Below are 17741 nucleotides of genomic sequence, written 5' to 3'. Positions count from 1 at the left end.
ATTTAGTGGTCATTGCTTGGTTTCATCCTCAAGGGGTAAACATAAAAGGAATAACAAACATTTCTCTGGGGACCCCTGGAAATTTAATGTAAAGCTTTTAAATGATGAATAGTTTAATTGTATTTTTTAGAAACCATAGAAGACTTCGCAAATAGAACACTTGAATCCTGGGGACACAAGTCGGAACTACTTAAACAGCCCATTAAACTGAAATCACTTCATAGAGCCAGCATCTTGAGACATGCTGAAAAAGAGCTTGAAGCGCGCTTGCGTGAAAACTTGCAACAGTTAGTAGCGGAAGAATGTACCCAGGCAGGTACATCAGAGGAGATAAACAGAACTAAACAAAAGCTAGAGTCGATAGACCAAAAACGTTATCGCGAATCATTGATTCGAGCTCGAGCAGAAAACTTGGTAGCGAGAGAAATGCCAACAAAAGGAGCTCTTGGAGCTGAGAAGAGACATGCCCGCAAAAGTGAAATAAAAGAAGTAGGATATAAAGAAGCAAGGTACCGTACGAAAAAAAAAACAATAGCCGGTGCGTTTTTTGAATATTACAACGAGTTATTTTCACCAACCAGTGCACACGCAGATCGTTTTAATAGTGATCTCATTTCATTAATGCCAAGACTTGAGGATGAAAGGAAGGAAGTTTTAGAATTGCCTATAACAGAGCGATAATTTGAAAAAAAAAAACATTTGATAAGTTAAACAATGGTAAGTCTCCAGGACCAGATGACCCGAGTGCTGCAGTACAAGGAATTCAAAGATGCAATTTCACCTATTTTAAAGGAGGTATTTAACGAGGCTTTTAAGCATAAACAACTTCCATCATCGTTATTGTCAGCCCACACGGTCTTAATATCTAAAACAGAAGACCCCGTGAAGTTGAGAAGTGTTACTGTATATAGACCAATCAGCATAACTAATGTTGACTATAAAATATTGATGAAAAGGTTAGCCAGGAGACTTCAGACAGTTATGACAAAACCAGTTGGGTCCCATCCAACTAAAGGGAAGAAAAATAATGACCAACATAAACATAGCACGATCAATCCTAGAAAGTGACGCTATGCATCTCAATGTTTACATGCTTCGATCAAGTTGACCTCGGAAAGGCATTTGATCGCGTGCCGCCCGACTTGCTCCTTTCATTACTTGAGCCCATCAACGTAGGGAGTTTTATCAGCGACAGAGCGCGCATGGCTTACACAGGATGCACGACGAGATTGGTAATAAATAAAACTGTGGGTGAGCTTATACCTGTGCTGCGGTCAGTGAGACAGGGGTGCCCGCTATCGCCCCTGCTTTTTGCTATTTTTATTGAACATTTCTGTTTAAGTGTAATTAATAACAGTGCAATACGTGGCTTTAAATTGCATGAAACTGAGGTTAGCCTCGTTGCATACGCAGACGACATTTCAGTTTTCTGTACAAATTATGTGAGTATAATGCATGCTATAGTCAAGAGTCGGACGGAATCCCGCCTGGTCGGGGACAAACATAATGCAAAATAACGAAAACGCTGACCAAGGTGAAATACACAAAAGTTAAAAAAAAGATGTTACGGATCCCCATAAGGAAGCCTTGTTCACAGTGACCCTTTCCTGTGGGGAGCCTGTTCACAGTGGTCACTGTGAACAAGGCTTCTGTGTGGGGAGCCGAAACGTCTTTTTTCAACTTTTGTGTATTTTACCTTGGTCGGCGTTTTTGTTATTTTGCGTAATGCATGCTATGAATGCTGTGAGAAGTTTTTGCCAAGTGAGTGGTAGTGCCGTCAACTGGGATAAGTGCCTCGGTTTCTGGCATGGGGAATGAGAGGTCATACCAAAAGTATTTCTGAACATTAAGTGGCAGGAAACATCATTGGAGTATTTAGGAGTGCCACTGGAGTTGTATCACGACAGCGAACAATATTGGAAAAAAGAAACACAGGTATTGTGCAATAATGCAGAAAAATGGAAAGGTTGGGGTACTTCGATATTCGCATGGGCCACAACGTGTAACTTGTTTACAATGAGCAAGCTGTGGTACGTAATGCAGGTTTTGTTGCACTTCACTGGAATAAGTGTACAGACAATACACAGAGTATTTTCAGTTTTCATTTGGAGCTATGTCTGGGAAAGATTGAGCCACACAAACCTCTTCAGAAAAGTTCGAGATGGTGGGCTTGTATTAGTTCATTTGTAGGTAAGACAACGTGTCAATCGCTTTCTTTTTCTGCATGATGTAGATAACCCTTTTTTTGGAACTGTTATACAAGTATAAGGTTGTCTACAATTCACCGGGATTTCTCGTATCATCAAATGTGCATGGACAAATACAGGGGTGTTTAAAGGAAGTTGTTGGCTGCTGACCCGCAGGTCGCGGGTTCGAATCCCGGCTGCGGCGGCTGCATTTCCGATGGAGGCGGAAATGAATGAGGCCCGTGTGCTCAGATTTGGGTGCACGTTAAAGAACCCCAGGTGGTCTAAATTTCCGGAGCCCTCCACTACGGCGTCTCTCATAATCATATGGTGGTTTTGGGACGTTAAACCCCACATATCAATCAATTAAAGGAAGTTGTTTCGTCTTTCCCCTTTCAATCAGTCAGATTTTCGTTAGAGTATCTGAATGAAGTACCACGGTAAAATAATGTATAAAGACCTTGTCGATGTTTTACTGCTTGTACCATTGTACCGTCAGCTATACTGTGCAGGCCCAAGGCAGGATGTTCTGAAACGTGTTAAAAGAATGCTTCTAGCGCCAGGGGTAAAAACTTTTTTTCTTTAAATTACATACTGGTACCTTACCAGTTAAAACGTGGTTGCAAGGTAGGGGAATATTCGTCCCATGGAGCACACATTGCCCCTTGTGAAGTAAACCGGAAACAATTGAACACGTGTTTATAAATTGCTGGAGCGGGGTATTTTTCGGGGATATTACAGAGAACCTTGAAAAACAATTACCACCAAGTCCACGAGGCATCTGTTTTCTTTCGGTTAAGAACGAGGCAGGCGTACCTTATGATCTAATCATGCTTCTGGGCCTGCACAGTGTATGGAAAACCCGATGTGCCTTTGAAAACGCGGATGTAGAAGTGCTATCTGTGCGCCAATACTGTTGCGAATCTATGTGCCATTTTCTTGAAGTGCTGAAGGGCCAAGAGGATGTACCAGACTGGATTGTGCGCATCGAGCCATTGTTACGAGTGCCGAAGTATTGATCAATCGTCAGCTAGGGGCAGACGGTACTTCAATAAATTTTGTGGGTGCATTTTGTGACGCACTTGTATTTTGACCACTATGTAAATGTGTGAAAGGCGAACAGTCTTGATATGGAAGGCAACGAAGAAAAAAAGAGAAGACACTCGGTGGCTCAGTGGTGAACGGCTCGCCTTCACGACGCAGAGGTCGCACGTTCGATTCCGCGCGCCGGAGTCTCTTTCTGCATCTTTCTTTCTTGCGTTTTCATCCATAGATACGTATACATGTGCGGTGCATGACATCGACGCTGACGCCGGCGACGAAATTCAGTTGAAAGTGCCCATTTAATTGATATCGCAATATTATTTAATAGAGGGAAACATAGCGCTGTGCTCGTTGAGACACCACGGTAGCGATGGGTAGTAAATGTGTCTGCCTAGACATTGTGCTTACGGTTGCTAATGCACTTGTTGCTTAGTTCTTAAGGTTAACAGAGTGAAAATAACACACACACACACACACACACACACACACACACACACACACACACACACACACACACACACACACACACACACACACACACACACACACACACACACACACACACACACACACACACACACACAAAAAAAAAAAAAAAAAAAAAACTGGACAAGCGTTCACTTCAAACTGAACCTCCGTCGTGTGTTATTTTCACGTTGCTTACCGTAAGAATGCAGTTACTTGGTTCACTGTTTTGGATTTTGTTTCACATGAAAGAAAGGCTCGTTGTGAACCTAGTGAGCCGATTTCAATTGATCAGCCTAAACGGGTCAAAGTAAGGTGAACAGCTGGGTTAGTTTGTATGGTTCCATATTGTTTAAAACAATGTCCACTTCTTGTGTAATTTGGGTTAATTTTAAATAATAAAGCGTGGAGGTGGTGACTAGGTTTTGGTGAGCTTTCGCCTGGTCTTGCGACAGAGCGCTGAGAGTAACACAAATAATTAAGCTTAGGTTAACCGATGTACTTGCCGACATTCTCAAGCCGACTGAAGCACAGTGCGTTGCAGTTCCCATACACACTAGTGCCCCTTTCGTTTACTATACTGTGAAACTATATTCAAGACATTCCACAAACAAGCATGTTGATTACTTCGGTGGGCATTGGGTTGAACGATCGCCGTACTTCTCAACACGGTGTCACAGGGTTACATATGTCCAACACAAGATTCAAGAGATTATTCGTTAAGGTATTTGCGTAGCTGCGATTTAGATTAGTCTTTTTTTTACGACATTCACTACAAACTGTGTGGCCAGAGAAATTGTATACGTGCAACACACACAATTTTAAAATAAAGGTTGCCGAAATAGGAAAGCCAAGTCAGCAGTGACTGATTACTAAATCCAGCCGCAACCAAATTTTGACTGCGGAGCCCTGTTTGTGTCGCGAGAATCGCGAATAGCTGCGGGTCTGGAAATATGAGAGCAGCAATACAAGTCTGATGAGTGAGAAATGGTTTATTTGATGTTCAATTACGCACTAAAACTCATGCAAAATGACACGTAAAAGGTGGACAATGGCTATGTACAATGACACGATCGATGGTTGATTATGCAAGAATCATGTTGACAAATGTACGGCGAAGCTCACTTGCCACATAATTCCGCGAGAGTTCAACACGTTGCGCACGAAGGTCGTGCTCCTATGTTGCTCTTCCGAGCTTCCTTGCGTAAACTCGAAAAAAAGCCATCTTCGAACTCTCCTGTCGCGGCCATATTAGGCGCACGAAATGGATATCTGCATCGCAGATGAAGCTGATGGAAGGTGACAAGAACTGCGATGCAGTTGACAAAACTGGTTGTGGAACGAAGTTGAAGCACATTGCCCAGAGCAAAATGGCGTGCTTGTTCATGTCACGGCGTTATGACTAAAGGTAAAAAAAAAGCTCGCCGGCTGTACATGTACCACTATCCCGTGTCAGGTCATCAAACATTACCCTAAATGGCGTCGTCTAGTAATTTCGCGTTACGGGGGGCAAAGGTAGGCCAAAGCGCCAGAATAGAAACGTATACTATCCGACAACGACGAGGGATTCAGACGCCGCGACATAATCGTGAAACGTAGCTTTGCCTCAAGTACGATGAAATAGTGGCACGAAAACTCCTCGGTAATATTCCTTCTGAAGAGGCTCCCCTAACATTGATCCCACGTCAAGAAAACTGACAAATTTATGTGATATCGAATAAAAACGTTTCGATGAACGTGACACCACGAGACAGCACGCTCCCGGGTCCTCTTGGTTTCCAGCGTCTATCGGTCTTCTTGATCTGTAGAAATGATTCGCACAGTTGGTCGACAAATGCAAAGTAAGGGGCCGTTCCAACGCTCAGTACATTTGCACGTTCGGCTACGATAGCCAAGCAAAAAAACGAATCCGGATGCTTTCTATCTGTGGTACCTGAGGGTACAGGTCCACGGAGGCAGCGGCACCGAGCCGAAGCAGACGATGTTGCAAAGTATGGCAAAGTCATCGCGGCCGTCAAAGATGCGCCACGAAGAAGGGCCCACTATGAACTCCTGCGGCGTCAGGACCAGAAACCTGAGCAGGGGCATGAAGGGCGTCATGACGGTCTTGATGTCCAAGGGCGGGACGATGTCCCCGTCTTTTGCGTCAACCGTCAGGCTCCTGATGACCTTGGCCCGGGCCCATTCGTGCAGACTGTGCACGACGCAGGTCTCCGGGACGTTGCGCACGTTCCTGAGCACGTACTCGACCGTGCCGTCCAGGGCGTCGATGAAGCCGTCGGAGCAGACGACGGAAACGCCGTCGTGTCGAAGCACGGACAATGCCGCGTCGTCGATCAAGCCGCCGTCGCTGATGGACGCGTAGTCAATGAGGCGGCACACGTTGCGAGCGCTGATGTGCGACACGATGTACTCGGAGCATATTCTGAGCAAGTCTGTCGCCATGTACTTCACGGCAGCCGTTCGCGTGTACATGGCATCCTCGATGCCCCTGAAGCGCGGCTTGCCTCCGTAGAAGTACCTGCAAACATGGAGTGATTCGTAAGTTGGCTATTCAGCAAACTCTGAGCATTGCTTTATACCCCCCGGAACAACTAGTTGAAAAAAAAGGGGGGGGGGACCCTTAATTTTCGCTTTTAAGAGTTGAACGCGATAGCGAAATTCGGCCCCTGGTGCACCCTTCAGCCGCTAAGTGCATACTTATATACACAGGCACGCACAAAAACACGCACATAGTAGATTAGACCAGCGTGCGCTATTATCGCCGGATGGGCTCGTTTTCGTCGTGACGACTGTCGAACAAAATGCGTTAAAGGGGCCCTGAAACACTTTTCCAAGTAACCATGGAATGAATTCACTAGAACAGCTTATTGCCTCACGAATTCAACGTCGCAAAAATTTTAAGAATTCGTCCAGTGCGAGCGGAGTTACAAAGGTTTGTCGCATACTGCAATTGCATTATCTCTTCTCTCGTCCCAATGAAAGGAAACTAAACAGGGAGGGGTGGCAGGGCCAAAAAACTACCGCGCCTCGTGACCTCGAGCACTTGTTTATCTTCGAATTCGCACCTTTTTCAGTGTGATCGCGCGCGCACTCGTGGACAAGTAGCAGCCTCCCGCGGCTAACTCGGTACTTTATTTTTTGGACACAGACGCACAGATGATTTTTCGCTCACAACCAACGGGGCCGACGCCGGGTTTTCTGCGACACGAGCTCTTTGACGCTATCGCGTTAAACAAGCAGGGCTATTTTTAGAGAAACGCTTGTAGCGCACAATAGCACATATTGCTGATTCTGAGGCCGTTAAGCCATGATGTTTCTTCATGAAGGCAGCTTTGTAATATTTCCAATCACTTAAAATATCATAGGACTGACTATGGAGTGACTGACCCTGGAGTAAAATTTAACTGTTAAGATATCTTGAGCAAAAACATGGCATAATTTCGTACGAAATATACAATGTTAAATACATGCTTTTACGAGGAGCTCTTCAACATAAGTCAAGTTTGATGTAAATACTGCAGCTACTCAGTGTTCTTTCATCAAAAGGCCTCCTCTAGAACATACCTTCGAATTAATGCAAGAAATATTTCATTTATTACGCTGGCGTAATTAACCACGTATAAACTTTTCTAGTTTGAACAATCGGCTCATATCAATATAAGGCGTTCACGAAAGACAAAACACATCGAGCGCACTGGCTTGGGCTTCTTTGGTCTTCTTGATACACCGTTAATTGAAGACGTTACAGCGAAAACAGCGAGGACACTAGGCATGATGTGCATTGTAAATTATGACAGAACATTTCTGTAGTCTATACTCAATGCGACGGTGTCGTGCAAAGCCGGAACGGCCTCGAACTTTACTCGTATGGTGTGTGTGTCCGCACTGAAGTTATTCCGGCCACTATCTCAGATCATCATGCTGTATTCGGGGAACGGCAAGTACGCAGCTGAAATTCAAGCATGATGCCGCTCTTTTCGAGCCTTAACATTAAAATGACGCGACGAAAGCCTCGAAGATAAAGTTTTCCATGCTTTCCCACGCCACTTTCATCCTTTCGATAAAAATGCAGAGGCGGTTCTGATTGATTGATATTTGGGGTTTAACGTCCAAAAACTACCATATGATTATGAGAGACGCCATAGTGGAGGGCTCCGAAAATTTCGAACACCTGTGGTTCTTTAACATGCACCCAAATCTGAGCACATGGGTCCGCTGCATTTCCGCCTCCATCAGAAATGCAGCCGCCGGAGCCGGGATTCAATTTCGCGACCTGCGGGTCAGCAGCCGAGTACCTTAGCCACTAGACCACCACGGCGGGGCACAAAGGCGGTTCTAACAAAGCTGTTTCCGGGCCCGAATTACCGAAAAACATGACCCCCGGAATCGGTATCAACACCGAGGATAACAGTGGTCGTACGGCTTCAATGCGTACAAGCTAGAGATATCCGAGCGTTTATGCTTGGGAGACGCGCGTACGCTTGCGAAATCCGCACGAACGCGTAACGATAACGGCAGTGCGCATGTGCATAATGGCTGTGAGAGCAGTGGTATACGTAAAGGGCGTACTCTGCAAAGCCGATACAGTGGTGAAAGACAGCACGCCCATTTGGCTTCGCCGTCGTATTTACCGCATCCTGGTGAAACACTTGTTGCTGCGTCGCGACTCAGTTTGCACTTGAAGAGACAACAGAAAAGAAGGAAATGGCAAGCGATGGCTATTTACTTCTTTACGATTGTTTTTCTTTCAGACTGCGCTATTGCAATACGAAATGCACCAACTAGCCCTATCTGTTGTACTTAGTAAGTCAGTTACCAAACAACGGGAAGCAGTTCAGCGCACAGGCTCATAATATATCCTAGCAGAGCGTAAACTGTGCTTAGCTGAAGCTGTCAAGTTGGTGAAATCGTCGGTACGCCGTTGGGTGAAACGGTAACTTGGGGCTGTTGCAGTGTTTGCGCAGTGTATTGCCCAACAAAATCGCGGAACCATACAGAAAACAACACCTCGGAACGCTGCTAGCTCCTGACGTACAGTCGTCAGCAAGCTTAACCAAAGTGCTCTGCAGCGTGACCTGGACTGGTTAGACTAGTTTGACTGATGCCAACTGCAAAACGCTTGGCGCTGTTGCCGAGGAAATATTTTAGTGGATTCGGGTAATATGTCGACTTGCATAGATACCATCTCGGTGACAGAACTTAAAGCAATGTGGCGCTGATGTTAATCAAACCGCTTGAGGACACGCTGTGGAGCGATATAGCTAAAGAAAGTTCTACCGTAAGAACATGCATGATATTGGACGAATGATGGTTATGCAGGGACGAGCAGACTTACCTGAGCATGCAGGCGAACCCGTCCGGATGGATGTCGGTGACAATCACCTGATCGTTTTCCGGAAGACTTCCGAAGAACATCGTGGCAAAGACCTCGTTCACCATGGCCAGGAACTGCTTGTGCGCCTTGAAAGTGCGCGTAGCGGGAAACTGCTCCGGAAACACAAGAAACTCGACGTCGGCGAATTCGCCACTGTCGAGGTACTTGAGAAACCTGGCCTGGTAATCGAGAAGGCAGGGACAGTGGCGGCACCAGTTTCGTGCAAGCAAAACAAGTAGCGCACTTACAGGTGGCGTTAGACAAACCACATAACGCAAGCACCTGCCATCAGCCTGGATACGACAATGGAAGGACAAAAGCCTCGTGTTTCCACAATAAAATGTGGTGGTATGCCGGCTGCGGCCATGGTATAGCTGCCAACGTCTTAATCACCTCTACTCTCATAATTATTTGCTTTCTTCTAGTGGGTTTGCCTTCTTTTGGAACACAGTGTGTTACTCCTAATGAGTGGCGGTTATCTTTCCTTCGAGCTACATAGATCGCACATTCACATTTGTATGCCCTGATTTCAACTGAACGACTTGTTCACAGAACTACTTCTGTCTTACAGCGCCAAATTACAGCTATAATTTTGCTTTCTATGGCTCACAGCATCATACTCAATTTCAGCTCATTTGTTTTCCTAAGCCGACAGGTTGTTGCAACTTGGACAAGTACCGGTAAGATGCTATGTACCTTCCTTTTGAGGGATACGGGAGGCATTTATATGGTGACAAAAATACGGGCTGTAAAAAGAAAACACTGAACGTGTGAGAAGTCAGACGCACCTTGTGCACCGAAGGCATTCCAACCGGAAACTTTCAGCACCACCAGCAGAAGCGCTAAAACGTTCAAGGAATGGGCAGGCCGACTGTGTAACACTGACTATAGGAACACGTATTACCGCTCTGCTTTTCAGCTGATGAAGCTCATTCCCTTTGCGTAGTCGTGCTTAGGATTGCATCTCATTGGCAACTGGGAGAGGGTCTCGCTGGTCAGCAATGAGAATAGCTTTACGCCGGCAACTTTGTGAAAGATAATGAGCCTTTCGGTTCAAAAACAACAGATAACAAAATGACCAGATGTTTGCTACCACATAAATATAAATACTTACGGGACCCATTGAGTGGATTCTCTTGTAGAGAGGGCAAAAGCAGTGGCTATTGCGCAGACAATAAGTGCAGGTCTTCTTATCTGTGAGTGAACAATAAGACAATGTGTGGAATTACCAAAAGCTAGTACCAAAAGCCAAGCTAAAAAAAAAGACATGACAGTCGCAACAGCAGGCAGACATCACACGCTGGCATCGTCATGATGTCACGATGGTGCCTTCTCGTCACCTGTTACATGGTTCAGCCACATGGCAAAAGTTTAAGCACTTGCTCAACATACAATCATCTTGAGCTGATGCCTGCATTCATACTTGTGAACATTGGCGATAAAAAAGCAAATATGAGGTGTTGTGACCTTTACTAGAAAATAGATACGTAAACATAAAGACGCTAGTGTTTCTTAGGCTGCGGTGAAAACGCAACGCTATGCATGGAAAATTCCCTTGCCGACGATATGGTGCTGCCTACTTCGGGAAGCGTCTAATTCAGCGCACAGGTAGTAAATGCGCACAACCATTGACCTTTCCCCGCAACAAAATACATTCATGTCTCACAAATGGTTCTTTGCAAGCTATCATGCTATCGAGTACCACATGCAACCAAAACAATATTGACATGTAGTAAAGGTACGAAGACATGTCATGGCAGCAGTGATGATACAGTAAAAAATGAAGCCTCATAGAAGTGATCACGTCAGGACGAAAGTGGTACGAGAACAGCATCACGGATGGCCGCGGATTCGTGACTCATGTAGGGCCGCCAGTATAAGACTATCGTATTTCGACGACATATTCGTCGAAGAAATTTTTAATTACCTGCGACGCTTCTCGTTGGCTCGCCTTCAGCTCACGTACAACAGAACACCAGAGGAAGCGAAAAGTGACACTTCTTCAGTCACAGTGAAAGCACCAAGCAATATGCATAAAAAAAAAACTAGTCTACACGATGGAAACTTCGTCTTGGTCTGGGGTCGACGACGAATTTTCTCTCTGTTTGCAAGCTTGACTCTGAAGTTCACATGACATTCTTTGCAGCTTTGTTCTACAAACCGGCTGACGCCGAGTTTATTCTTTCACGGCACATATGTCTGGGCGCAAAATATCAGCAGCAAGCACCACAACTAATTGCAGCGTACCCTATAGTTCCATGAATGAAAGCTGTTTGTAGTCTTAAAGATACGCCAGACGTTCTTGAACTGCCGCGCAATGACCAGCACACGAGTAAGGAAACACAGAACACCATAAAAAAAGACTGCCAGATGTTTATGATCCGTATAGCAATTGATTGATTGATATGTGGGGTTTAACGTCCCAAAACCACCATATGATTATGAGAGACGCCGTAGTGGAGGGCTCCGGAAATTTCGACCACCTGAGGTTCTTTAACGTGCACCGAAATCTGAGCACACGGGCCTACAACATTTCCGCCTCCATCGGGAAGGTCTGGATAGCAATAAACAGATATTTAAACTAGAAACCTGGACACGTGACCAGTCTACATCTCGCACTGGCTGACAAAAAGCACAAAAGAAAAACGAACATTCGTAATAGGAGTGTAGCCCAAGGAAAAAAAAAGAAATGCCACAAAACGTGGCATGAATTTTCGCCGAGCTTCGCGTATGGGAGATTCACAGATTGATCACGTGTCTAAGTACCTGGTCGAAATATCTGTTCCCTGATTTCCAGAAAAAAGAAAACAGTTGGTGATGTGTGCTAGGGGCATCTTGGGTGTTTTTTTTTTACTTGTGTCCTGGTCATTTCGAGCAGTTTAAGAACGCCTGACTGCTATAAACCAACTATTTCGCAAAAAAAAATCTTGCAGTGAACCACTTACGCCAATTTGAGGAAAACTGACGCAAAGCGTGTTTCCCACGCTTCGGGGGTGCCTGAGAACAAGGCGTATAGAGTGAGGCGCACAGAGCACCGCTAGGGCAAGTTGCTTATTTCCTTCCCAATATCATCGCTCGGTGCTTTCGTGGCTACTGCAGGAGTGGCACTTCGGCTTCCTTTAGCGTTCCGCTGCACGCGCACTTGAGCGAGTGAACAGACAGGCTGGCAGGTAAACAAAGAGGACGCGCTTGCGCGCTGTCGAAGAGCTGGCTGGAAGGCTTATTGCGTACACGGACGGCTCCGTCATACCAGACAAAGGCTCGGCCACTGCTTCTTGCTTTACGCCAGCACTTGGTTTGACGGCCTCCTGCCGTCTGCCTTTTGCGGCCTGCTCTACCGCTGCAGAGACGGCCGATCTTTACTTGGTAGTTGACCTCCTGACAGCAAACCCCCCTAACGTGCTCCGTGGCTGTCGCGTGTGACTCAAGAGCTGCGTTGCTGGCCTTGGCAAAGCCGGAACGGGCAGGCTTCGCAACGCAGGTGCTCGTCACCAAACTGCATGCCCTCCTTGCCAGTGGCATCGATGTTTCTCTGCACTGGGTTACATCTCATGTGGGAATCCAGGGAAACGAGCAGGCTGACGTCCTGGCAAAAAAAGTACATCACTCCGCCGTCCCTGTGTGCTGTACCGTGGTCGCCACAGACTTTTCGAGGCTCACATTGAGGATGCTGTTGCTATACGCTGACACCCTGACGATCGCGTCGAAAGGATGGAACCACGAACCCGGCGGCCCAACCGGGGTTTCACCAGGAGGGAGAGGTCCCCGCTACTTCGCTTGCGCATCGGCTGCTCATGGCCTGCAGCCTGGGGCAGCCGTTGCGCAAGGGCATGCAACGAGCTGTCAGAAGGTGCCATGAAGCTGTTTGTCACGCGCTCCCACGATATCTAGAATTTTCACCCCTACTGTACAGTACTCAAGACTTAGTACACAGAGCTGAGTATTGCTCGAGATCCCCGATTACTCTGGATCCCCGCGTCTTGTCGCTATGAAACCAGTCGCAAGAAATACAATTAGCTGTGACGTAAGCGTTTAAATTACGCCGAAATCACGCAAGCTGGACACGTTGAAAACAAAAGCACGTGCATTACGTAGCCATCAACTGTCGTGCTTCATTACGGGAGGATTATGCGCGTCACGCCATTCATCGTGCCTCTTGAACGTCTCTCGAAGCGTTAAACTCAGCTCGAAGCAGTAATGAAGCCTGTAAATATTGAAGCTTGATCAAATCGCAGGCTTTCATTGAAAATGTACTTCATTGAGAACGCGTTTTTAGGTGCGCCTGGCAATGCTGAACTATTCGTTCCAATCTTGCATGCAGTTTTCTCACTTTCAGAGCACTTTGTCTGTCTCTTCATTTTCGTAAACGCCTTCCACGAAGAAAACACGGGCGTGAACTAACAACCCCCTTTGTACGCTCACTAATTATTAAGAATTATTGACGTTTCTCGTCCAAAAACCGCGACACAATTATGCGAGACGCTGTACGGTGGAGGTCTCCGAAAGTTTCGACACCTGTGGTAAATATAAGGGCACGGGTCCTTTGCACTTCGCCTGCATGGAAATGTTGCCATCACGGCTGGAATTCGATCATGAGACCTTCGGGTCTGCGTTCGAAGCCCCCTAAGCACTAGACGACCAGGGTGGGTACTGAGCTAGCTCTTTACCTTACTTTAACTTTTAGATAGTTATGTGTGGTTTAACGTACCAATACCACCATATGATTACGAGAGACCCGTAGTGGAGGGCCCCGAAAATTTCGACCACCTGGGGTTCTTTAACGTGCACCCAAAACTGAGCACAGCGGTCTACAACATTTCGCCTCCATCGGAAATGCAGCCGGGATTCGATCCTGCGATTCGCGAGTCAGCAGCCGAGTACCTTAGCCACTAGACCACCGCGGCGGGGCCTTACTTCAACTTTTGAAACTTGGTGCGACAAGATGGAAAGAACACGCATGCAAGATCAGTGCACGTCAGCACTTGTGCAGTCTGTCTTTCTTCGGTCTTTTTTTATGCTGATGAATTTTGTTTACTGAAGTGTGTGCCAAAAGCACTGGTTTAACTGTGGCCGGACAAGTTAAGGCGCGGAAACGAATGAGAAAAATTTAACAAACAAGAAGAGAAGCACTTAATAAAAAAAACAAGTTTTCAGCCCTTCCGTCGGTACAGACTTACAGAAGCGAGGCACGAACGGGAGTGGTCTACAATGCCAGAAATACCATCGGCTGCGGTCGAGACGCCAAGACGTGGCTTTCCCGTGACTTTTCGCGAGACAGGATTCGACGGCTGAAAGACGAGGACTGGCGGGAAGTGCGCCTTGGAGACACAGCACATGTAGTGGCGAATGGGGGCGTTGACTTGAACGTAGTAAGGAAAGGCAAAGTAATGCTTATTGCGGACAAGATGGAATCTTTTTTCTTGTTCCTTTCTTGGAGCCTATCTTGTCTCTGAATCATCTGATGTACTGACGTTTGATCAAAACTGTGCACTAGCGGCTTTTCGATTAAAATTGTGAAACGCTATGAATGCGCACGTGCCAGTAGTTTGCCAGCTGTAAGGTCCTGGTGTGATGCGTTTAATGCAGAGGGCACGCAACATGGATGACAATGTGTTTTAGGGGGGAAGGGGGCGGGGGTGTCCTAGATACGGCTCAGGTGCTACGATCTTTCCTTAGGGCGATTTTTCACGAACAAGAAAATGAGATAAGGAATATGACGAGTGCCCACGTCTTACTTTTTAAGATCAGAATGAAAATACGTATCCACCACGGGAAGCCCTAAGCGGCTCGGCGCCTAAATGAGCTAACACCCGAATTTATCAGGGAATTTTATGTCGGCAGCAATTACATGGTCGTGCCTGGTGGGCTCTTGCCTTTGGCGTTGCCGTTAACAAATGACATCTCCAAAATTGATAACATCTTGATAACGAATTGATAACAAAATTGATAACAGCTCCAAGTGCGTCGCATGTTTTGTGTGCGAGTAGAAGCACGCGAGCCCTGTCGACGCAGGTGGGTGAAGGTGCGATGAAACAAAGCTGCCGACCGAGGCGGCTGAAGCAGAAATGAAACAAGCCGGCCATCTCTGTCACGTGAAATGCGCATACGCTGGCTGCATACAGCGTGTTGTCTTGTTCATTGATTTGTGCGGTTTAACGTTCCAAAGCCACCATATGATTATGAGAGACGCCGTAGTGGAGGGCTCCGCAAATTTTGACCACCTCGATTTCTTTAACGTTCACCCAAAGTGTTGTCTTGTAGGAAAACGCGATGACTCCCTTGTCAAAGCGCGTATAGACTTATTGTCGCCCTTGCCTACAGATGCAACTCCAAGTGTGGAGCCACTCGGGAATGTAGAATTCGGGGAGAGAGAGGCCACTGAACAGTGGTCACTGCTTCCACTGCAGATCGGCGGAAACTTCACAAGCCGATGAACAGAAGCGAGACTGCTAGCCTGCCTAGTTGGAAAGTATTGATAGAAGTATATTTGCGTGGAACAAACGGGGACGATGAAAAAAAGACACAAAAAAGCGCTTGTCTGTGTGTCTCCTTTTTTCGACTTCGTTTGTTCTGCGCAAAGTACTTATATGAAATATTTATAAATTATCAAACATGGTCTTACACTCCACATATCCGGAAACTTCGAACCACATTCCGCAATTTTTTTTATTATGTCAAAGTACAGAAGGAGTAACCGGGAACGAAAAACAAGCGATGGCAGTCTTGTATGCGTGAATGAGGGCAATCCCCTTGCTAAAGCTCACCTTGTTATAACTTTGCTATCACATCTTAGTTGTCTACTTTGCTTATTAATTGCTTTTAATGTGGAGTTCACTTTATTCCAGGACAAATAATCGTAGTGGGTACGAGTGTTTCATTACCACAGATCAAAATAAACTCGTGCCACGCGTTTGGTAGCACGCGCCGCGCGTTCATTAAGAAGAAACAATCCGCCCCGGTTGGTTTGGCCAAAGAACTCCGAGCTGGCACAATGTCCAGGACACCCTCCCGAACCTCAAGCGGAACTGGGATGGCTTCCACGTGTGAACATCCACCTGCCACCGCTAGCAACGTCCACTCGGACAAACCTTCACGGTCGGCTGACTTTGTCCGAGCAGCCCAGGAGGCGGGCAAGCCTCCGCGACTTCGCCGAAGGCACCCGAGTACGGTTTCCGTCCCGTCCAAGTCCGACGAGTCCAACAAGTCTTCACGCTCACGGCGTCGTGGCGCCGTTCGGAGGCCTCCCCGCACGTCGGAAGTCGTCCCTCCGCACTCGCCCGGCGAACTGGAACCCGTGCGCGCATCGCTCGCCTCTGCCACAGCGAACGATAGGACTGTTCGCATTCCCGAGCACCCTGGTGAGTCTACGCCGAACAGAGTGGCAGATCCCGCAACGTCCACTGGTACTCCAAGTCAAGCATCGTCCAGTTCGAAGACGGTGACGGAGCAACCGGCCTTGTCCACTGTGGAAGGGGGCAAGGCCACAAACCCCCCAGTCTCATCCGAAGGAAGACGGCGACCCAGAGGCACCAACGGAAGACTCCTAGGCGAAGGGTCAGCGAAAGGTGGGTAAGCTTCACGCTAGAGAAAATTCGGTCTGGTAGGAACAAAGCCTTCGGGCATTAAGTGGGTGTACTGAAACACTTCGCAAACGTTGTGTTTCGAGTTGACCTAGACGCTAGCCGCTCTAGAGACACGTCCGCACTTGTCAGCGTTTACGTACTCAGCCAAAGCGACCTATGACTAACCCCCGTATTCACAAACGCTCCTCGACTCGACTTTCGCCCTTCACTTGACAGAGTTAAGCTCTCCGCCACTGCTCGGCTGAAAATGACTCTGCGCTGCTAGAGAATTGCACCCTGTTATCGCTGATATGCAGTGGCTTGCCGTGGCTAGAGAGGGCGCTGCCATTGGCTTTCTCAAGTGAAGGTGAAGCGTTGAGTGAAGGGACGTTCTAGAATACGGGGGTTGATGTGCGCGGGCGCGATGACAGTATGCAAGTGGATAGCGTTGAGCTTGGTCACATTCGCTTTGCAGGAACAACATACCTCAGCGAAACGTCTTTTTTTTCTGCAGTAACTGCAGAGGGACGCACATGATGAGAAGAGTGAGGTGGCGGTAAACGTCCGCACAATGAACAAGTAGTGGCGTCAAAGCGTTCTGTTTCGAGCGGCGCGTTAAAAAGCCGTTTCACATGCCGCGATTGCAGTAGGAAAAATCGTCCCGTTCGTTTAATTCGTTCTGTTCGCAACCGCTGCTAATGGTGGTTTCTTTTCACATGAACTGCAAATGTTCTGCAGTTTTCGCTCGGCCACTGTCGCGGGTGGTTGGATGGGAAGCCCTTTATTGAAAAAAAAAAATAAGAGGGAGACGCATCTCCTCCGTGGGGATAAGCGGATAAGCGGGACTTTCAAACTGTACCAATACTTCACAGTGTAGTAGGGTTTGCACTTGTTCTATTCCATATCACGGGTGATGAGGTGGTGTGTGGTCAGTTCTGTGGTTTGTCGGACCCCTTATAAATCACTCTCATCAGGCCGCTCTGACTTCCATATTGCGCAAATATTAACTGCGTGTCCGGGTTCGCGTTCAGCGCTTAACGATAATTTGTGGGTTGCAGCACTTGTACGGCCATTCGCCCTTTATCAAATGCGGAACATTGTCACAAT

The 17741-nt window shown here is 47.0% G+C and overlaps 1 protein-coding gene across 1 annotated transcript; it reads right to left on the bottom strand.

Moving 5' to 3' along the window:
* Positions 1 to 4669: 4669 nt before the first annotated feature.
* Positions 4670 to 14523, bottom strand: LOC142787040 (BTB/POZ domain-containing protein 6-like). Its single transcript, XM_075884666.1, has 4 exons — positions 14250 to 14523; positions 10187 to 10266; positions 9034 to 9251; positions 4670 to 6216 (listed from the first exon to the last, which is right to left on the bottom strand). Exons 2-4 carry the CDS (start codon positions 10193 to 10195, stop codon positions 5616 to 5618), a joined length of 828 nt encoding a protein of 275 aa, XP_075740781.1. The 5' UTR covers positions 10196 to 10266; positions 14250 to 14523; the 3' UTR covers positions 4670 to 5615.
* Positions 14524 to 17741: the final 3218 nt, after the last annotated feature.

This window comes from Rhipicephalus microplus, unplaced genomic scaffold (genome assembly GCF_043290135.1).
Source record: "Rhipicephalus microplus isolate Deutch F79 unplaced genomic scaffold, USDA_Rmic scaffold_42, whole genome shotgun sequence".
NCBI classification, from domain to species: domain Eukaryota; kingdom Metazoa; phylum Arthropoda; class Arachnida; order Ixodida; family Ixodidae; genus Rhipicephalus; species Rhipicephalus microplus.
Note: the sequence above shows the minus strand (reverse complement) of the source record. Positions and strands in the feature narration are given on the sequence as shown.

Excerpts from the sequence above, each read along its gene's own strand:
- LOC142787040 (XM_075884666.1), bottom strand. Across the intron at positions 6,217-9,033 it reads GGGTTCGCCTGCATGCTCAG|GTACTTCTACGGAGGCAAGC; the intron begins GTAAGTCTGCTC and ends CCATGTTTGCAG.